This window comes from Embiotoca jacksoni, unplaced genomic scaffold, assembly GCF_022577435.1.
Source record: "Embiotoca jacksoni isolate LCO1_2020_lvr unplaced genomic scaffold, fEmbJac1.0.p SCAF_28, whole genome shotgun sequence".
NCBI classification, from domain to species: Eukaryota; Metazoa; Chordata; class Actinopteri; family Embiotocidae; genus Embiotoca; species Embiotoca jacksoni.
The window spans coordinates 3,888,752-3,910,502 of NW_027185379.1; the positions used below are offsets into that span (position 1 = coordinate 3,888,752).

The 21,751-nt window shown below is 39.7% G+C and overlaps 1 protein-coding gene across 1 annotated transcript in view; it reads right to left on the reverse strand.

Annotated features, from left to right (window-relative positions):
• nbeab (neurobeachin b) overlaps nt 1–21,751 on the reverse strand; it is a 185,019-nt gene that overhangs the window by 130,036 nt on the left and 33,232 nt on the right. Inside the window, exons 2-8 of the mRNA XM_069161250.1 lie at nt 12,152–12,383; nt 11,011–11,111; nt 10,717–10,812; nt 9,827–9,948; nt 7,742–7,868; nt 5,346–5,465; nt 3,164–3,310 (exon numbers count right to left, since the gene is read on the reverse strand). Of these exons, the coding sequence (XP_069017351.1) occupies nt 3,164–3,310; nt 5,346–5,465; nt 7,742–7,868; nt 9,827–9,948; nt 10,717–10,812; nt 11,011–11,111; nt 12,152–12,383 (945 nt within the window). The remainder of the gene's footprint in view (nt 1–3,163; nt 3,311–5,345; nt 5,466–7,741; nt 7,869–9,826; nt 9,949–10,716; nt 10,813–11,010; nt 11,112–12,151; nt 12,384–21,751) is intronic.

The following is a 21,751-nucleotide window of genomic DNA, read 5'->3' on the forward strand; positions in this document are numbered from 1 at the left end:
CGTTATGACTCCAGACCAGGCTTATTCACAAATCTAGAATTTAAAACAGATATGTTTGCTAGAATCCGTTGGGAATTATAGTCTTCATACCATTTACGTTTCGCACAAATGTCTGCCAATCCCCTTGCATGAATTCTTCCACTTCTTAGACTTCCCCCAAAGATTACCTTTGCTAAAAACAGCACTGATGAATGACAGAAGAATATTACAGTCAGCTGCTGACTGCTATCTCTGGATGGCTTGGGGCATTTCAGACCAGTCATAAACATGGTAATATACAGCCAAAAGTTGTTTGTTGGTACTTTAAATCAAATAACCAAAAAGTGCATCTCAGGTCAGAGCACAATTTCAGATGGAGTAATATGAAAAGAGCCTGGGGGACAGATCCTGCTAACAGCTCTGTCAGATTTACAGCCATAAATCACAACATGTGGTAGAACCCGAGGCAGACACAATCCCTGCATTTAAACCAACTGCAGGAGTTATAGTCACTTAACTGAGAAACGGGACACAGCATGTCGAATATCAAACATGCATGAGAGGAACATGAGTGAAAAAATAAATCATACTTCAGTGGCGATATTATTTTTTTTCCTCTGGTTGAGCAGAGTTGAAACAAATAAAGTCCAGTGTACATATTATAAGCTTTTCAAACGAGCAGTTTACACCAAAGCATCTACCGGACGGCCAACATCTCCACAGCAACGACTCTCTGTACTTCTCTTTGTAACTGCCGGCTTTTCAGGCTTTTCAATAGCTGGAGGCGAAACAAGCAGGTTTTATTAATAAGGCCGTTATCAGTAAGACACCTACCTATATCAATTGCTTACTAGATTTTATCAGTGGAATTCATCAAACTGGCTCAACTGACTCGCTCATGCTTAAAATCTCCCGAGTACAGTCCTAACCCCTAACCCTTCCTGGAACAATTTTCAACACGCTTTAAAAATCGATGGCCAATTCAAATCCATAATCACAAACCTCTTCTGCCCAAACTTGTAATTGTTTTAACTGATTTTATTGGTGCCTTATCTATATATCAGGATTATATTTTGCCCACTCCTGTTGTTTTATCCTGCTTATTTAAGTCTTGTCTATATTTTATTGTTTTAATTCGGCCTATTTCGTTTTATTGTGAAGTTCTATTATGTTTAGTACATATGAATGAATGGTTGATGAATGAATGGAACTCATAAATGAATGAGTATAATTTGTAGCGTTTTCAAACATAAAGGAGGATAGTGAGAGTGAGTTACTTGCAACAGTTTAATTTTGAGTAGAGATGAAACGGCAAAAACATAAAAGAATGGGGAGGGCTGAGAATTTGGACACTTTCATGGGTGCTTCATTGGAGTACCTTGAGACAGGAGACTTCCCCCGTTTTGTCAACTTTTCCCATCTTTTTCCGAAGCAGCTCTGTCGTTTGGTCCCTTGCACTCTAAAACAGCCCACTTGCGACTCAACAAGCAGAGTCACATCGTCAGCTGGCTTGAGTTGAGCTGAAAACGGACCGGTTCCAACTGCTGCAACTTTTCCCTGCAACGTTCTGAAACTGTTTCTTCGCGAATCATTGGTATGAACCAGGTCTAACAGATACATGCTGCAATCTGCTGCACTCACACTCGGCCTGACAGTTCTCAATTAGAACAGAGAGAGGCCTCTCGTCACCTGCTTGGCGCTCCTATTACAACAACCAATCAGTGGGTCTGACGACTCTCTTGACCTTTCTCCTCAGCTCACATGGCGAGTTCCATCACCATTACCAACACTGTTCACAGCTTCATCGGTTGCAGGTAATTTTCTCATCGGCACATGCTCCTCATTATGTCAAGGATTCTGACCCACTGCTCTGCTGCGTGTTACCGCAGCTTAGTGCAAAGTCCAGAACAGCAATTACAGAGGGGAACAAAAAGTCAGCAGTCATTACCAAAAACACCCGACAATGAGCCGTTCTAGGAATCCCAAGGCATTCAGACCTGACTGAAATTATTTCAACAGATTTTCTAAGCACGTTCTTTGAAGCTTTTCTTTTCCTGCTATTAAAAAAGCCAAATTTAGTCTTAAGCCATTTGGAGAGAAAACAGAGGTGGCCTATAATGGCCAAAGAGCATATTTCAAATTGCCTGTGACACGTTGCGATTTCAGAGCAGATTTGGCAGCGCAAGTCATTCCTTCGTTTCAGTTCAGGGTTTAACACTGTGAACAAACAGCAGCATTTTGTGAGTATCAGGTGCAAAGAGACAGTGAGAAGGAGAAAGACGAATCTGAGAATGAACAGGCACATCCTGTATTGTTCCGCCTACCATTGTCACAGGAGGGTGAGCCGTCCCGCCAACGGGACCACTCGCCCCCCCTGAAAGAAACAAAATATGAAAGAATTGAAGTTACGTACAGTGACTACCATTTATTTACTTAATTCCTGTGCACCCGTTTCATTTCAGCTCAGTATGATAGTCGCTCATGCATTTTTCTGTCTCTGAAAGTCACGCTAATTTGTCTGTTTCTCTGCTCTGCTGCGTCTTTCATGAAGCTGTGCTTCTCTTACACATACACGCAAAAGAAGATGACGCAGGTGAACTTTACTGATGACAACTACACTCGTTACGTGACTGTAAAAAAAAAAAAGAAAACTCCATTAAAAGCCTACAATTAAGCTATCAACTCACAAACCTCAACCTGGTGTTGCACACCAACGAGTAACACTGTTGTATCTTATATAAGATGAATTGAATATTTATAATATAGATGTAGATTAAATAAATAAATAAAAGTAATTTAAATGAAAAATCCACCAGATATTTTGCAACCCTGCGATAAACATTCACAGACAAATCCCCTCCTGTGCAGGTCAGCATCTTTCTATAGTCACATTCATCTTTTGATTTTTGTCATGGAGCTCTGGAGTGCTACACCTGCTGCAGCTGATATGAGTTGGCTCAGGGCTCTGTCTCCCCTCGGAGTACCTGCCGCCTCCCTCTGTGTACTGTCCCATTATTCCCCAGAAGTAGGTAATTTATGCAGCCGTTTATCTGGGAGGAAAACCAGGACACAGACACAAGGCAGAGGAACTACAGCAGGACACCGCTGCTCATTGATTTCACAGATGGAGAGGTGACGCGGACTGCTTACATGTAATCAGATTTAGTCACCATCGAGCACACACCTTATAGCCTGGTCCGAGCTGATGAATTGCAAATATCTGTGCGGGATTGAGGGCCTCGCTGAACACGTAGACAGCTCCGAGCTGCCCGCAGAAAACTCTGTTAGCATCCGCTGTCTCCGAGGATCCAAGGAAGCACTTATCATAACTCTGCAAGAGGGACATCGAAAAAGAGGTTACATCATTTGGTACTTTGGGACTGAAGAAAAAAAAAGTACACCCAGCTGTATTAGACTGAGGGCAAAAAAATAAATTTAATACTTGATCCCGCAAATAGGTTATGTATCTTTTTTTATATTGTGGCCTAGAAATTCTGTGTAGCTATTCAACACAACATCTTCATGGGTTGTCTCAGTGTCTACCATAAACATATCGTGACGGAAAGAATTTCTGACAATAATGCCTGATTTACAAAGATATGAAACTCCAATATCATCTCTGTGATAGTGGGAATATGTGATCTGGTTACATTCAGGATCAAATCGAAGGGTAATTTACAACAGCAGGATCAAATTACATAAAAACTAAAGACCTTCACAAGTCGTGCTGTGAAGAAAAAAACAGAATTCAAGATCTTGCTGATGCTTGTCTTATATTTAACTCAGTAAGTGGGATTAAATGTGTGATGTGCTGACTATGAGTAAGTAAAGACAAAAGATATGTAACATTTAAACAAAGCACACATTACCACACATGACGGTGCGGAATGTAAAATATGGTTATCCAGTTTCTTTTGCTGAAATTCAGCTTTAATTTGGTTATGGTGGAGGATGACAATAATCCATATCTAAGTGTGGAGGCCGAGCACACGGTAAAGCTGAGAGAGAAAAAAAACATGTAAAATGGGAATTTTTTATTTAAAGAGGAATTATGCTGTCAATACAAATTCTGTATCATTCTCAAGTACAGCAATGTCTATTTATAACTTGTCAGCTTTTCTAACTTGTTTACCAGGAACCAAATGTAGCACCTTTCTGGCTTACAACATTTTCTGTGCAAGTGTCCAATAATGTGATCTCCCTTTCTGTAGCATATGAGAAGACTGCAGTGGTTGTGGTTTAAATAATCCCCATCCAGGATACAGTTAAGCCACAATGTGGTGGTGTTATTATCATATGCAACTTCCTTCTGCAGCACAAATCTTATCTTTACCTCAGTTAAAATCCAACTCAAACTGTCCTCTCTGTGATTGTGATGCAGCTGAAAAAAAGCCCTCCTCTTCAGATTAAAGCTACCTGAAGATTTCTCTCCAGGTGTTGGAAAATTCTTCCAACAAAAAATCAGTAACATCACAAATTAAGGCAGTTTCAGTCATTGTGGTGAAATACTTGATCAATCATATGCTGCAGTATGAAGGGCACCTATGAAAATAAACCATGCAGATGTGTTATTGGCTGTCCTTTCACAACCATTCGGTATACAGTATTTGAGATTCTTCCATCATAAGAAGACAGTGACATTGGCTATAGTTCATTTGTAGATGTGTATATTTTAATACCTTCACTATTGTTTTCTTTTCCTGTAGTCTCCAAGTCAGTAACTAAGAAAGCTTTTATGTTTAAAGCTCCCTTTGATTTGAATAATTTACCCACAAATGTTCAACCCCTGTATCATGTATGACATCATTAATACTTTTTTTTATTTCTGTATGAAGAAAGATACATTTTGTATGCTCTACTCTCCTGATTTTGTATGTCTTATTACAGGATATGTATTTTTGTTTGTTTGTTTTTTAGTCACATTTGGTTTTGGTAATTATCACGTATCAAAAATGTTTTGCATGTATTTTAGATTTTTAGGACCCGCTTGAAAACAAGGTGGTATATTTTGAATGGTTATTAAAGAATGTGTCTCATCTCTTCAAGTGCAAGTTTAAAGTATGACATTAAAATCAGTCCCAAATTAGCAACGTGTGACACCAGGACTCGTTCAAACTATCACATGTACTGTCACATTATCACTCACCATGTAGTTTCTAACAAGCAAGCTTCAGTCTAATAGTATTACCAATCTGTACTGATGAAGTCATATTTCTGAATTAAAATGTTTTTCTTTGAATTTTTTTTAACTCCCACTATAAACACAATGTGAAACACTGATGTGTCAGTCAGTCAGATCTGTGCCAATAAACATCAAAGCCACGGCAAGGTGACAATAGTGACGAGTAAAAAGGAAGAAGGCTTACATCATTGGTGTTGACGTGCCATGCCATGTCTCCATACGAAACGAGCTGTCCGTTCACATAGCATCTGATCTCACTGTTTCTCCAGCGGCTGTAGATGTGAACTATACTGATCATGTACCACTGAGGGCGAGAAGACAGTCACAGAGAAAAAGTTCAGGAAGTGAGCTACAGAAACTGTCACTTGATAAATAGGAGTTAAGAAACTAAAGTAGAGTTTGGTTTACAAAACAACAACTCCAACTTATATATTCAGCTGTGCAATTAGATTTTTTTTTTACCCAGATGAAACTCAAAGTTACTGGAAATCCACAGAAGTGAGGTTTGGCTCCTTATGTTCAGAAATTTGCAATGCAAGACAGTGAATAATAGATCAGAGGAAAGGTTAAGAGGAGGCACGACTAACTCATTTTTCAGTCCGCACAAATCCGTGTCAGACACACGCTCATTCAGGGATGAAACTACAGCCAGAGAGGTGACTTTAATCGTTTAGCTTTTCACTGGTAGGTGTACTCCAAAGAAAATCACAAATATTAGAGACTTTTCACCATTTAAATTTCGTATGTAAATGAATACCCCACGGCTGTTTTTCCATTTCCTCTCCATCTGCATTAGAAGCCATCAATAAGCCATATCAAGCGCAGAGATATCCTAAAGCAGTTGAGGAAACCGAGCCAATGCATAGAGTGCTGACAAGTTTGTCGACTCAAACGACGGGCCTCAACTGAAAAGATTTTCTCGGGATATTATGTCCACCAGACATTTTGTGTTTCACAGACAAAAACAATAGTTTAGGATGCTGCAGCTCTCTACTCATTTTATTTCCAAGACTTTGTGGAAACCCGTATTCTCTTGTATCTTTCTTAATTTTCAATCAAAGTGATGAAATCAATGATAAAAGGTTCAAACTAATGAAAAGAATGTAACATTACACAGGGCAAAATCCACCTCTTTATTGGAACTGCAGAGCACAGAACAGTGTGGCTCAAAGCACCCCAGCTGCTCAGAGTATGAACACTGGGTAAGCCCGGCACAACCACCTTACATGACCGTGTTCTCACTATTTATTGGTCTGACCCAAGAAGGATGCCGACAGCAGTCTAATGGAATTACAGCCATCTACACGCAGAGGTAAGGACACTTGGAAAAAAAAAATAATTCCTGAGGAGAAGAGAACAAGCTGCCTGGAGATAATTTAAAACTGCACTTATCCACAGATGTCTGAACCCAAAATCAATTAAAAACTTAATTCAACACGCTTTTTCTTCGAAGAGCTTCAATAAACCTTTACCTGCACTGTGGCACTTGGAATGAGACAAACAGTTGTTCCCAGGTGTTACGCTCTAATTGTTTGACACATGCTTTGAGAGTGTTTTTTTTCTCTGCAGGGACGGGCACAATGCACTGACACTCCACGCTAAACTAAGTTTCATTGTCTCATCTACGTTTACATCCAATTACACTTGCAGGACTCCTCAGGGAGGACGGCGGGATGGGGGGGGGGGCATGTAAACACTTCACAGATCTACATGTAGACATACAACATAGACGTGCGAACTCATAGCAATCAATAATCAGGTGGTGTGGAGTCAGGGGAAAGTGTAGAAAGAAACTGCAGGGGAAATAAATAGCAGCATCACTTTTGAGCGTTTCAAATCAAATCTAAATACTTTATATCTTCCATCTCAGCTTGAGTGACAATTATTTACAATCCTGGCAATCAGTGGTTATTATAATCAAGTGGATACCAACATCATGCCACTTATTCTGAAGCCTGGAGGCATTTTAGTCATAGCCATTTTGAACAAGGGATGGATTTGACTGAGAACCAAGGAACGCAATGCCCGCCCACCTATGGCCGCAACCTGACAACACCCCAGGCATGTCAATCAAACCAGGCATGCTCTGGAACATACCTCTCTAATATATAATTAATTGCAGGATTATTTTCAGATGGACCACCAGAACTCTGATCAGAAAGAGTGAATTTAGCTCATGACTCCATAAAAATGTATTCATTTTGTATTTAGTGAGAGAAGTTGATGCTTTTTGAATGTAAGTCAGTTGAAGCCAGATATTTTTAGGAGCCAGCCCCCGGTGGCCCTCAGTGGTATTGAACTTTAAGGTACTTATGCATTGAGTATACTATAGGCTATGGGTATAATATGATTTAAGTTTATATGCAACTTACATGTATTTAAAGTCGCTTCTATGTAGTGCATGTCTTCAGTGTCACTATTTAAATACAAAAGACTTAAAATATATTTTTACTTGTATAATACTCACCAAGAGTAGGGGTATATAAATGTGATCGGTCTGAATAACAACATGACATGCTGTAAAAAAAGACCACATACAGAATCAACCTAATATTGACTGAAAACCACAGGTGCTCTTACCTTCCTGGGCTGAAAGTCATACTTCACACAGTGCTGGAAACCTTTTCCTTTAGACTTGAGTGATGTCACAATCAAGCAGTTACCGACAAAATGTGCAGAGTAGCCGATGCCCTTGCTGGTGCGAAAGCTGCAAACAGAGACATGTACACTATGTAAGGGTAACTTTAATTCATGTATCCACAAGGAGAATATAATGTAGTTACAAACCAACTAAGCTGGAAGGGTTTTCACGAACAAGTGATGCAGTTTTGTGCCTTATTTCTTTGGACATTCCCTCCTTAACATGTCACGTATTCTGTCAAAACCAGTAAATGAAGCAAGATAGTGGCTTCACTGCATAATAACTTTGAGGTCAATATAATTTGAATTGCCTTGCACTGTGCAGACACAAAACAGTTTGCAGGAGTAACTAACAGGTAACTTTTAATATTCTTAAAATAATTATAATATTATGCCAAACCAATCAGAACAGGAAAATAGCTGATGTGAAACCACAGTGACAGTGAATTCTGCAGGCTTTGAAACAACTACCAAGGCGAGGATCACTTGAGGATGACCATAATATTTAGTAATGCTGTCAGTGTCTAATCTCTCCACTGTGGTCTTCCTTACACCCAACAAAGATACACGCCATCAGCACTGAGGATATGCAGCCTGTATACAATATGAGCAGACCCTACACAGCCCACACAAACAACCTTCCTGGCTTGAACTGAGCATCTTTTTTTTCTGCTGCTGACACATACTCAATACACTCCTACAGTCTTTATGTCTGCAGCAATCTTCCATCTTCAAAGACCCTTTCCACCCCCACCCTCCCCCTCACCCCCCACCCCGCCAGGGATCATCCAAAACAAACAGACCTCTTTGTCATGGCAGACAAATAGAGCACAGGCTTTCACATTGTGGAGTGGATGGAGGGCCAGAAACGTACAGAGTCCCACACCTAGCTACCGCTAAGCAAGCCAAGATGCACTGGTGGACAAGCTTTTGAAGATACAATTCTTTTTTTGTTGTCTACATGCCCTGCCACTGAGCCGTGAGGCACTCGGAGCAGCGCATAAACAGGATTAGCTTGACATATCTAGCCCCTTTTGTGACTCTGTCAGTACGGAGTAGCTGCTACATGAATACCAACACCTTAGCATAGCCAATATTTTTTCCTTTTTTTTCTTTTTGATGTTACACATCAGAGGAACACAGAGCAAGTCGTTCTAAATTTAATAGACTCTTTCATGTAAAATGTGAGATCCAGGTGAAAGTAATGGCAGCCAGTAGATGAACTGTTATCTCGGACCAATTATTTTTCCTGTTTAGCACAGCTCTTCCTTTTCATCTTTATCATACCCTTTCCTTTTCATTCCCTTCCACAACTCTTTTATATGTCCCATTATAGTCTGTGATTTTCTCCCTATGTTCCCCTAAAAAAAAAAAAAAAAAAAAAAAAAAAAAAGTACAGCACCCAAACATCACTGCACTTTAGGGAAATTGATTTTAGCATCGATATTAACTTTCACAAGATCCTGCAACAACTGGTATGTGGGCCTTTATGTGGCAGATATTCAAATCTATATTAATACCTCCACAGTGTCGCTCAATGCAGCAATCCACCTCAATGGCAGACAGTTCCAGCTGCTGTAGTTCATTCCTGAATGGGATTTAATCTCTATAATCTCACCTTTTTTTAAAAATTATAATTCATGACTATCATCTGGAAAAATCATACCCTTTTACAATCCACATTAGTCACATGTTACCCGTGTGTGAAAAGTAGTCTGTGTAAACCTCGTTTAACCTTGAAAAACAAGTTGCAGTGGTAATATGTTTTAGAAGCGAAAAATCACTGAAGGTCACAGAGTATTAGACAGCATATTGCTTTGTCAATAAAGGTGCTGGTAGCTTTATAGGTCTCTGCAGAGAGGGTATGATTTCTAACAAAAGGCTAAAGCAATTAGATTGATGAAAAACAGAAAATGTTCCTTTCTTTGGTGTCGTAATGAAGACTCACAGCACCTGTGAACAAGATGAGGGTGCACTGAGGATGTCGGAAACATGCAGCAGAAATGTACGGTGTTTTGTACTTACCAGTAGAGATATGGTTTGTCCTTGTCAACACTGATGTTATTCAAAGGATCCATTTTGAACCAGGTGTTGAATGTAAACCCGTTCTGATAAGGCCACTTAGCAATAGGAGGTAAAGCAATGGCCTAAAGCAAAGAAAATAAAGACAGCTGTTTAAAAATCTTTTGTAATGCCTCTAGAGCCAAATTAGTTGATACTTAAGGTAAATTACACTACAACACTTTATAGGCTTGAGTCAAAACTAAGGTGTTTACTAAACAAAACAAAAAAATGAAAAGAGGAGCATCCAAATACTATTATATGAAATAACTGATCTGAGATTGCAAATATGTGGCGACCTCTGCAATGGTATTTGAAGACATGTTACCTCTGGATGATATTATGCTTCCATTTCATGCTGCATACTATATAATGGCAATACATCCAGCCATTAGTCTAGGTCTGTTCATAGCTGTGTCAATTTGCAATTACTCTCCAAGAATCTGGAGGGAGTTGCTAAAAAACTACTTTTAAACCATCAGTGAAAAATTACATTTAGTGACATTACTGTGATACTTTGTTTACTTGCTTTAATCAGCATCCTGCAGTGTGTTGATTAGAAATGCAGCAAGGCTTTGTGATCACACAAAGTGAAGGAAAAACCCACTTAACAGCAAATGTATTGTCCTCCTCAGGCATCAAAAGCCTAATTACAGTGAGCCCAGAAGGCATTTAGGATATATGTTTTGTATATTGTAATATCTATGTTGTCTTTTGTTAGTTTGTCTTTTTTTTTTTTTTTTTTTTTTTTTTTTTTTTTTTTTTTAATAAATTGTCTTGGCAATCTGTTAGGTTCTAAAAAAAAAAAAAAAAAACTATTTTTGACAGAAAATATTAAAAATATGAAAGCTTACTGCTGCACTGCGACCAGGAAAGTTGAAGAAGGCATCTGGACCATGTCTCTGGGGCATCTGATTCAGCACCGACAACATTTTGACCGCATGCTTAGGCTGCACAGGTGGCAAAGACAAAGAGAGGCTTTCTCTGTCACACACCTTGCCAGTTACCTCATTCACTCATTCAGCAGTTAGTAAATTATGGCACAAGCCCCAAACAGATCTGTGTTGCTGGAGGCAACTCAAGTGGCAGTGTCAAACCATCACATATTAATGTCCAACTCTCTGCATCCCGGTCCTGGTACCACTTACCCAGAGACCTCCTTCGCCTTGTAGCATGCTGAAGAGCAACTTCAGTTCCTTCACTGTGATGCTGTAGCTGGCCAGCACTCCCAACATTTCCACCAGCAAGTCTTTAGGGGCAAGATAGCATACACAAATCACACATCGACAAGAGGAGAGAAGCGACCATCACCAAATACAGCTGCATTTTAGAGATATTATTATTCATCCACACAACACAATATACCCTTATAGGGAAAACTATTAACATGCCTCAACATCTGAGATAATAGAAACTGTTTCACTTTAGTTTACAGTTCATTATCTGTGACACTCCATAAATTGTTTTTTCACTTAAAGGCAAAGAAATACTGCACTAAAATTGCATTTAATTTTAACATCTGAAGCATCATTTATAAGTTACACATGGTCTGAGTGTAATTTGAATAGTGCAACATATCAGTGACACTGACTTCAGTAGGCAACAGCACAATGATCTGAAAACAGAAAGCTCTCTTATTAATCAGAAAAAAAAGACAAAAACTCAGCTTCAACTATTAGTCCACACAGACAGTTCATGTGGTGCCAAAATTAATGGCTATGTGTCTACAACGCAAAAATTGTAATTAAATATATCTTAGATTCTGAATAAATAAAAGTGTTTTGAAAAACTAAAACCAACATGACTTACTACTAATTAACAGCACAGTGCTATTATTAAATCCAATTTGAATTCATATTTACTTTTTTAATGTCATTGGGATGTTTTGCAATAACCGAAGACAAAAATTAATTATTTAATTACCGACAAATAAAAGGAGATATGATTAAATAGTTCAAAAATGACGCAAATTAAAACATTTGCAAATGCAAACATTTCATTCTAATTCACGTCTCTTTCATTGTTCCACATTTTTAATATGTTTGAAGCAGCCATTCAATTCACCGCTGTCTGCCTTCCTGAAGAGTTGGAGTTTTTCCATCCAAAAATCATTCTTGCAACGTTGCTAGTCTACTGTATAAAGGCATTATCTATTTAAAGATCCAGAGAGGTGGTTTAAACCATGCAGGCATAGCCCACGTACCTGACAACAGCCAATCTGAAAATGGACATGCATGTGCTACCGCTGCCGTTAACCAAAATAAAGACCTGCTCACGTCATTATCGTACCTGCAATCATGTCGTCCACGGAGCTCATTTTGAGCAGCACCTTTTGGATGAGGCCCACGTCAGTGCTTGTTTGCAGGTTTCTGACACTTTTTCGAAGAATGGCTGTGAACATGCTCCAGATTTCTGCCTGGCAGGTGATGTCACAGTGCTCCAACAGCTCCACCATGCAGCTGATGCTCTCCGAATCGTGGATGATGAAGTTCGCCTCCAGATCAAACTCACCACCCACCAACTGCAAAATAACGTGGGAGAAATGGGTAATGGGAGAATAGATTGCATTTAGCATTTCCTTTAAATGTATGGCAGTCATGATTATGACATTTTAGTTGGTGATTGGAGCCTTTTTTTTTGGCATTCAACATAAATATTCAGTACATTTCTGTTTGCCTTTAATTACACTCGGCATATATGACATAAAGAACAACCTACACAGCAAACTATGACTGAAACGCAGTAAGAAATTACTGACAATGACATGTACTAATAATCAAAAGAAATAATGCACTATTGTGGCGCTAATTCTCCACTCATGCGCCATTAAACAACAGCAGAAGAAGGGGGGCACGAGGAAATTATGTCCTTGGAACAATCAAACCACAAATGGGGAAAAAAAATATGGGAATAGCGAAAGCAATATGACATTTCTGTTCATTTCATCCAGCTATGTTTATAGAGACGAATATGCAAAATGATTGTGGTCAGGACAAAATAATCGCAATCAGGGGATTATGTAATAATTGCGACAAACCTATTCATATGCAGGTTATATATATTCTGTGTTATGTTGATGTTATGCTCTAGCATGGAGCAACTGGGGTTAAACTGAACTTGTACACTCCTTTTCTTGATCAGGATTTTTCTTTTTCTACGGGGGATTAACCAATAGGATCCTTTCACAAATGTTCGAGGTCAGTTCCTCCTATAAGATTTTGATCAAAATTTAAGCACCCGTGATGATAAAACCGCCCAGCATTTAATGGAAAGAGGAGGGAAATGGAGTCACCAAAGCCCCACTTCCCCATTTGAGTCACAAAATATAATCACTATTGAGAAAGTAGAAAACAACAATCAATAATGTCATTCTTCAAGTCCAAAAAACCATGAAATTAGCCCTCTTAAAAAGTGCATGGTATACAGTATATGAAGCGTACCGCCAACAACTTGCCAGTGGGCATCAAAGCAGGCAGGTGGAAAATGGGTCTAGATACCCAATGCTCTTTACTGTGATTGACAGGTAATAGCTAGGTAACAGCGAAAGCAGCCTAAAGTAGTAAAACGAGAGACGAGTCCATTGAGGCATAAATCAAGCCTCACTTCAATCTTCATCAGACCTTGATCGTGCAATTACATTGCAATGATGTGTGTCGCTGGGCTGCTAGGAAATCCAAGAACAGTCTTTGTTCAGAGCGCAGAGTTTGTGCAACTACAAATAAAACTAAATTGAATAAAACCTGTATTCTCTCTGAGGTACAATACATATCAATATGCATTATAAAAAAAAATAAGACATTTTTCATCAGTAATTACCATATTACAGCCTCATTGATTCATACATTCAACTGTTATTGCAGACATGCAGATCATCACAGAATGAAACTTAGGTCATTAAAGGTTGTTCATACAGCACACGCAAAGAGGGGGAAATAGCCATGAGATCTACGCAAACCTCATCATTCTTCAGAGCTGTTGCCAGTAATTACACTATTCACGGGCATGTCACAATCCTGAGAAGTGGTGTAATTGCAGATTTAAATCCACAGAAGAATTTCCCCCCATTATGTTACAAGAGGTAAACAAGGACATGAATTCACTGATTACACACTTAACATGTAGACAGCAGAGCTTATCTGAGCCACACAAAAATTTAATCAATGAACAGTTTGCATACCTCTTCATTTTAGTGATGTAAAACCCATAATCAATGTGAAGGATCAAAATCAGGGACAAACAAGTGCAGACTAGGATTTCTTTTTTACATTGCAAAAGAAAAACATCGCTGCGACATAGTGAACACAACCAGTAACTTAAAATTAATTTTCCACCAACACATTCAAGAAGCACCTAAATGACTTTTATACAACATGGAGCTGCTTCATAAAGTACTTTGGTTGCATTACAGACTTAAAAATGTAAGTGGAAGTTGTAGTGAAAAGTGATTAACACGTATACATGCTATGATTGCAATTTTTTTTTTTTCCAGTCAGAAGGGTCAGGGACCTCTGTTGCATGTCTTACTGCCTGACTTGGGTAGACGGTGCCTCTACTGGTTTGTATTGAGATGATGTTTTTTTGTTTGGTGCATGAGAGATTGATAAAATGTTGCTGCCACTGCCCAGCAAAAGTTAGGTGTAGCTTGCTTTAAGGAAAACATCCGGGTCACAGTTTAAAAGGTTGTTTGAATCAACGATAATCGATCAAGTTTGTTAGATGTGTTATATTAGAATCAAATGACTACTCAAAAAGAGCGACATTGGTCTGCTGGAAAGATGGAGAACCTGCCAGAAAGATCGGTAACAGTCCGCTAATTATGCCTTATTTGGAAAATAGCTGGAAACATTCCACTCTTAAATGAAAGGCACATGACAGCCTGCCTAGAGCTTATTTAATGACATTAGACCTAACAGCATGAAAAGAAAACATTCTGTTGTCTGGTGAGAAAAACAAAAAAAAAGAAACTCTGGCCTAAATAAACCAAGAGAAAGCAAACAGCACGGCTCATCACCAGACTCGTACTGTTGAGATGATGATAAAGAAACACGACAGATGACCTCAGAAGGAAGTTTTCCAATTTTAGCATTACAATGACATTCTTGTCTTGTGACCAAAAATCTTTGGAGAGACCGGAAGGCTGCTATTCCTCTGACTCTATTTGTCAGGATCTCCACGTAACAATGGCACAAACAGAGCGCACAAATACATAAAGAGTGCGCTATCTGGTAAAGGAACAGACGACTTAGAGGTTTGACTGCTGCAAATGTCTGAATGTCTTAGTAAATTAGGCATTTCTGGGTTTTAGGTTCACTAAATCTATCTAAAAACATTTGAACTTTTACCTTATGTGCGTTATATGACTAAACGTTTTGTAAAAAGTGTCAGCCAAAGCCATGTATTGTATCTAACTATGCCAAGGACCACGGCTAAGTTTGTGTTGCACAGTATCATTAAAAACACTTTCTGCAATAGAGACCACTGCTAAACGACTTAAAAAGGCAAAAAATAAGATACGCAAGGTAAATGTTCTCTTGCTCCAATACCCCTCCATCAAAATTAAATGTTTCATATCCTTTCTGACTTCCTGCTGGCTCACCAGGACCCATCAGACATACTACAAAAGCAGGAAACACCGACAGTGAGAGAATGTGACAGCAGAGTAATTAATTTTGCGCCTATCTCTCTACCCTGGATGATATCTGATAATAGCACCCTGCCAGCCTTGGTCTGTTTACCACAGTTAAGCCTAACAGTGGCTCAGTATCTTGGCGAGATGGAGTTCCTCAGCGAAATCCTCTCTCACGGACACAGATGATCGAACCATCAGTAATCTGCATGATAAAATTCCTGCTTTGTGAAATCACTGAGTCTTATAGACTCAGATACAAATGAGTCAGGACAGTCAACCAGGTTCATTTAACAATATTGCATAACTGATTCACAATATTAGGTGCTGCTATTATTTGTTAAATTCCATGTGTCGAATTGTAAGTATGTTTCCCAATGGGGTCTTAAAGCTAGTAATTAGCGGAAGATTTCTCCTGTTCCACCAGGATGGAACTACATTCCCGTCCTCTGTCCATCCCGTTCTTGTGAATGCAATATATGGAGAACGCCTGGTGGAAATTTTTGTTCAAATTTGGCCAAAATATTCACTTAGTACCAACCTAAGATTTTAGTGTTTGAAGATCAAAGGTCAAGGTCACCGTCACTTTACATCAGCCTGTGAACGCAATTATTCAGGAATGCCTTGAGGGAATTTCTTTAAATTTGTCTGTTTGCATTCGCACTGCCAATAGGAAGCCTGAAACGATGTAAGCCGGCCGGCAGTTGGCAATTTCTCTTCTGTATAACGTACAACAACGATAGTCCATTACTCTGTGTTGTTAAATTTTGTAAGGCAATAAATATGCAGTTTGGATTGTTTGAATTGAGGTTGTATGAGGTACTTATCCATAGTCAGTATATTACCTGCAGTAGACGGGAGTCGGCATGTGCCCAGTTTAGAGAAGCAGCCAGCTGTACTGGCACGGAAGTCAAGCAATATACTGTAAACAAGGTCAGCAACAAAATGTATTTCAGCCACCAAAAATAGGCTCAATTAAAAACATCAATATCAGTTTAAGGTGTGTGTTATATTTAGAATATTTGTACTGCTTTACCTTGCCGTCAGACAGTGTTTTCCCACAGGGGAACTGCGGTTTTATTGCCCTCTCCAAAGAAGACTACCATGATAAAAACCATGCAGAACACGGGAGTTGCTGGTCTACTGCATCCTCGATCAATTAGTGTTGTTTGTGTTGACGTGCGAGTAGTTTCGCTCAGAACTAATGCTGTAAAACACCACCACACAATTACAACTAACCGATTGAGGCAGCAGTAGACCAGTAACTTCCCGTCTTCTGCAAGGTAAAAATACTGTCAAGGGAGTCAGGTGGCTTTGAAGAGAGCGATATAACAGCACAGCTCCCCTGTGGGAGACAGTAAAGCAGGGAACCAATTGTCATACACTTACATCTCTATAGTTGCCCTTGTGCTGCGAAAGTACTTACCCTGAGGTAGGAGCTAAGGAGTTGTAAGAATTACAGTGGTTCTAAGTTCCTGCAGTGCGGACACAAAAAAAGAGGGTACTTCTTCAAATAGTTCTTGGAACTGTGAGAGAGTTTCTTCCGCCTGAAAGCGCCTCATGTTGCCATGAATCTTTGTTGTAAACCTGTGCTGTGCCTCTGTTGTTGTTGCTGTTTGACCAGGCGATTTCAAATTTAGCTTGATTCATTAGTAAAGTGTATCCTGTTTATCACAGCAAAAATGATGTCAATAATTTTCATTGTCAGCTTCAAAAATTCCAAATTCAAAGATAAAATCAGTATAGAAGATAAATCTCCACAGCCTACACATCTGTACAATTATTTGATGTCATAACATACTCAGTCTATTCATCCATATTGAAGAGATGAAAAAGTCTGCATTTTACTTATATTTGGTTTGGAGCATCCAATCAATGGTTCCACATACAGACACTAAAAGGAGGAAATTGAAAAATGATGGGCTCTGACTGAAGTCTTTCAGATGCTGTAAGTGTTTGAGGTCTGTGTTGCAGTCGTGGTGAAAGACAACTTGTCAGTCAGCATGTCAAGTGTCATCTTTGGCATTTTTTATGCTTTGCACACCCACCCAACCAATTCACGTCGTTTCCACTCAAATTTAAATGTAATTTAATCTTTTGATATGTATTTGAATGCACCGTCAATTAACATCAAAGAGGCATTGAAGTGTCTACATAGAGTGAATGCATTGAATTGCAGGAGCACACAAAAGACATACACTTTTACAGCTGTGTGAAGACCCAATGTAACTGAGAGGCTCAAATTCAGCAGCCAACATTTCTAACTGTGCTGACAGCAGTAAAGCTAACACATTTCTCTGATCCTGGGAGAGGGAACCACAGGAGGAGGAAAACCTGCTTCCCGTAGCTAAAGCTAATCATGTAATTTCAATTAAGAATATCTGCTATGGATTATTAAGACACCCAGAAGCTTAGTGTAGCTGCGGGTCGATGATTCGAAAAGCAGAGAGAAAGGAAACAACTCTACAATGTGAGGCAGGAGAGTAGTACAGCTTAAATTAAGCTCTAACTGGTATCCATGAAGCTACAGCTGGCAGACGTCAGGGTGGCTACACTGGAGTTGAGTGACAGCTAGTTCCTTTCACTGTAGAACAGAAACTCAGCACCAAGGAAGGCCTCAGCACTTCTTGCCTTCACAAGCCACAGGTCAAACAGATCAGCAGTAATGTCTTTCATTCACCCTTGTACATCGAGGGATCACCGAGCTGCTCACAAGCACATATGAGGTTAGTCCCTTTCACCTGTCTGACCTGCAGAGAATGAGATCCTGTGATGTCACATATAATTTAGCACAGCTTGTTGTATCTGAGGAAATGAAAGAAGCTAAGCCATTTTAGTGTTTGTTTGTTTTCTGATGTGGGAAAAGCATTCCACTAAGCAGGCATTTATTTTACTTTGCCTAATTGCCACTGAGGCACAGAATTAAGAGAGTTACATCTGAGCACCCAAGAAACCCCCCCCCCCCCCCCCCCACACACACACACACAGACACACACACACACACACACACACTTTCTACTGCTTCTGATTAGGCCAGGGTGAAAGGCTTGCTGTCGCCATGGTGACCAGCAGCAAGGATTAGACTTGAGACCGCTTCCAAGGCCTACTGTGGCCACTAAATTGGGTGAAAATAAATAGAAGTGATGTCCTATTTACAAAGACTCATGGTGTAGTGTGAAAGTTGTAATCAAAAGAGATGTGGATAGAAGAAATGCCCCCCCTGAATAGTTTAAATGAATACATTGAGAAGTCTTCCTGGTTGAAAGACATGTTCATCGAGTCTTCTAGACAGTAGCAGGAGTGCACTAGACTAGTAATGTCCATCCCGTCAAGATTGTTGTTTGTTATTATGAAATGTGAAAATGTCCTCTACCTTTTTTTCAAAATTGTGTTTTTACCCCTAAAAATCTCTACATCCCCAAACTGGATTCTCTACAATTACAGAATGCATTGGCAGGATACAAATCCAGGTATGGTCCTCTAAAGTTTTGCCCGAGGATAGTTTTGAACTTACACCAAAAAGGCTAGAGGCAAGTGTTCATGAAGAGCTTGGCACACTAGTTATGATGTTTAGTGTTGCTGCATTCACAAGCAGGAGATCAAACCACAAAAATGAACAACAAACATCCACGGATGCCATCAAAAAGATGGTACAACAAAAGCACTGCGGGTACTTGGAAGACACACCCGGGTGAGATTCTGCTACAGAATCAGAAAAGCCTTCGGCTCACTTGTATTGTGAAACCAATGCAGTCAAAGGGATAAAGTAGGATGAAAAAATGTGGTGCACAGAGGTAAAGAGGAGAAAACAATGAATCAACTGACCATTCTGCAGCCACCGAGTGCTTTGCAGCACCGGAGGGAGTGAAGCACAAAGCATCCATACAAAACACTTGGAATTTCCAACAACTCTGCTACCTTCTTCACAGTCACTCCAAAAAAACAGTCTTTCAAGCAGCACCGAGGCAAAGCAGAGGCAGATGCGTGTGTTTGAACTCGTTGGGACTAAAAGACATAAAAGAGAATGTTATGTAATTATACCACACTAGTATAAGCAAAGATTGTAGAGAATATACAACAGCCATTGTCTAACTAACAAAGTAAGTATTTTGAGTCTGGAAAACTATTTTATACAAGAGATTTTACTCAAGTTTGAAGAAAAAGAAACATCCAAAAAGTGGAGTATCATTTGACCACAGCACAACTGCCAACCTGACAGTTATTAGCATTTAGTTCCAGGCTTTCTTCAGAGTATAAGGGCTGAAACATGTGACTCAGAAAGAAACATTTATAAAGATGTGATGAGAAACATAGCATGCGTTGGGATAAAATGGCCCCTGCAGGTAACTATTGTGAAGAGTTGAGCTGGTCTACTCAGGGCCATTTTTTTCTTTAGTTTGAAAATGTCACGGAAATTAAAGGTCAGGCCGTTTAAGGCACTGGGATTGGAACATTGAAGGGGAACTGTCATATATATATATATATTTATATGTATAAGAAATCAGTTTATTGCCCCTGTGGTTCCACTGAGTTTGATGAATGGCATTCACATCAATACTGAACTATGCTAATGACCACACTAACGCCGTTTCTATCCACTCTGCTTCACTGATGAGTTAAGCACCGACAGAGCTGCAGCCTGGTATGAAGTGAGAAAATATTTATTTCGTCTCCCTTAAAAAGGCAATGATGGTCTAGAGAACACATGGAGATGTCTGTTTGTCTCCGTGTTTAGTTTGATACAGAATTATAAGCAAAACTTCAATGAAATAAAAATACCAGACTTCTAAAGTACGAGTTGCTCCCTGGGACCTCGGACGGCCTGTCACAATGGACACAAGTGTGAAGAATAAGGAACTCTATGTTAACAACAGGAAGAGACAATGTGAGAGACAGAACGCTATTCAAATGAAGCTTGCTTTTACAGTTTGCTTGCATGTCATTTTCATAAAAAGATGAGCGAGAGAAACAGACAGAGAAGGACTTACAATAGATATGACAGTCTCTGAAGTATGACAGTAGCAGAGGACCATATCTTGCTCCTGACATGCTTGAGAGACTGGAACACTTCCTCATTTTCTACTTAATCATGATTCATATTTGCATAGCCAGCATCACGCAACCGTGTGAAAACTGAATCTACTTAATTCAGGCCAAATATTTAATACTGGGCCCTGAATGACGGCAGCGCAGGGACCCTGCACACATGCTGATCTCTTGATTTCATGCTACAAAATTACCAAACACAGCCGGGGTCTGTTGCAAATCGACCAGCCACATCAACATAGAAAGGGGCATCAGCCGGAAGTTAAAACCAATTATTTCTCGTCTTGCCGCAGACTGCGAACAGATGTGCACGTCATAATAGAGAGTATAGTTCATGACTGAGGTGGGAGGACACGGACTACCTCCACTGTATTGTGTCTGCCGCCGTGCGTGCGACACCTGTAGTCCCATTTCCTTCGCTAAAAATGAAGCTCAGTCTTACAGATACCAGACAGCAGCCACCTGGTATGTCTGGCTTTCTGAGCACACCTTCTGCCATACAGTTAAAATGGGGATGCACAGTAAGACTATATTTGACATCCATATGCCTGACAGCGGTTGAACAGAATGACAAATTTGCTGACACTTTGTTTTCACACCGTTCAGACAACAGTGGCGAAATGCAGAGGCAATGTGCCTAAAAAAACCTGAATGCTATAAAATGAGGCATGAACACAAACACAAGCAGCAACAATAAAGTTGACAGGGAACCTACTTTAATACCACTATCCCATGGTTACAGCTGCTGTTTCTACACTATAACGGGGGAATTATAGTGGCATTTATTCACAGAGCCTAAACAGGAGTGCTCACTGTTTGATTACATTTAAATAGAGATTAACGCAAAACCTACCAGGAAGCAATGGGAGGCCTGGAGAGGATGTGACCTGAATCATTGAGTAACTCCCTCCCTGTATGCGCTCAGACTGTGATTGTGAGATCAAGGGGGCCTGTGTATTGTTTGTGGAAACACTGCTAAAGATTTAAAGATCACAGTGTTTATGCTTCACTGAACTGGATGCATGGAGCATACAGATGTGTCGAACAAGCCCCCAGGAAACTGAAGATGAAAGCTGTTTCATAATCACTCTGTCTAACAGTGAGGCCATATAAGGAGGGATTTTGGAAAATCTTTACAGTTCACAGAGGTGTGTTGTGTTTCTTCCCTTCTCTGAATTTCATTAAGAATTGCAGAAGCACATCATCTTTCTTTAGAC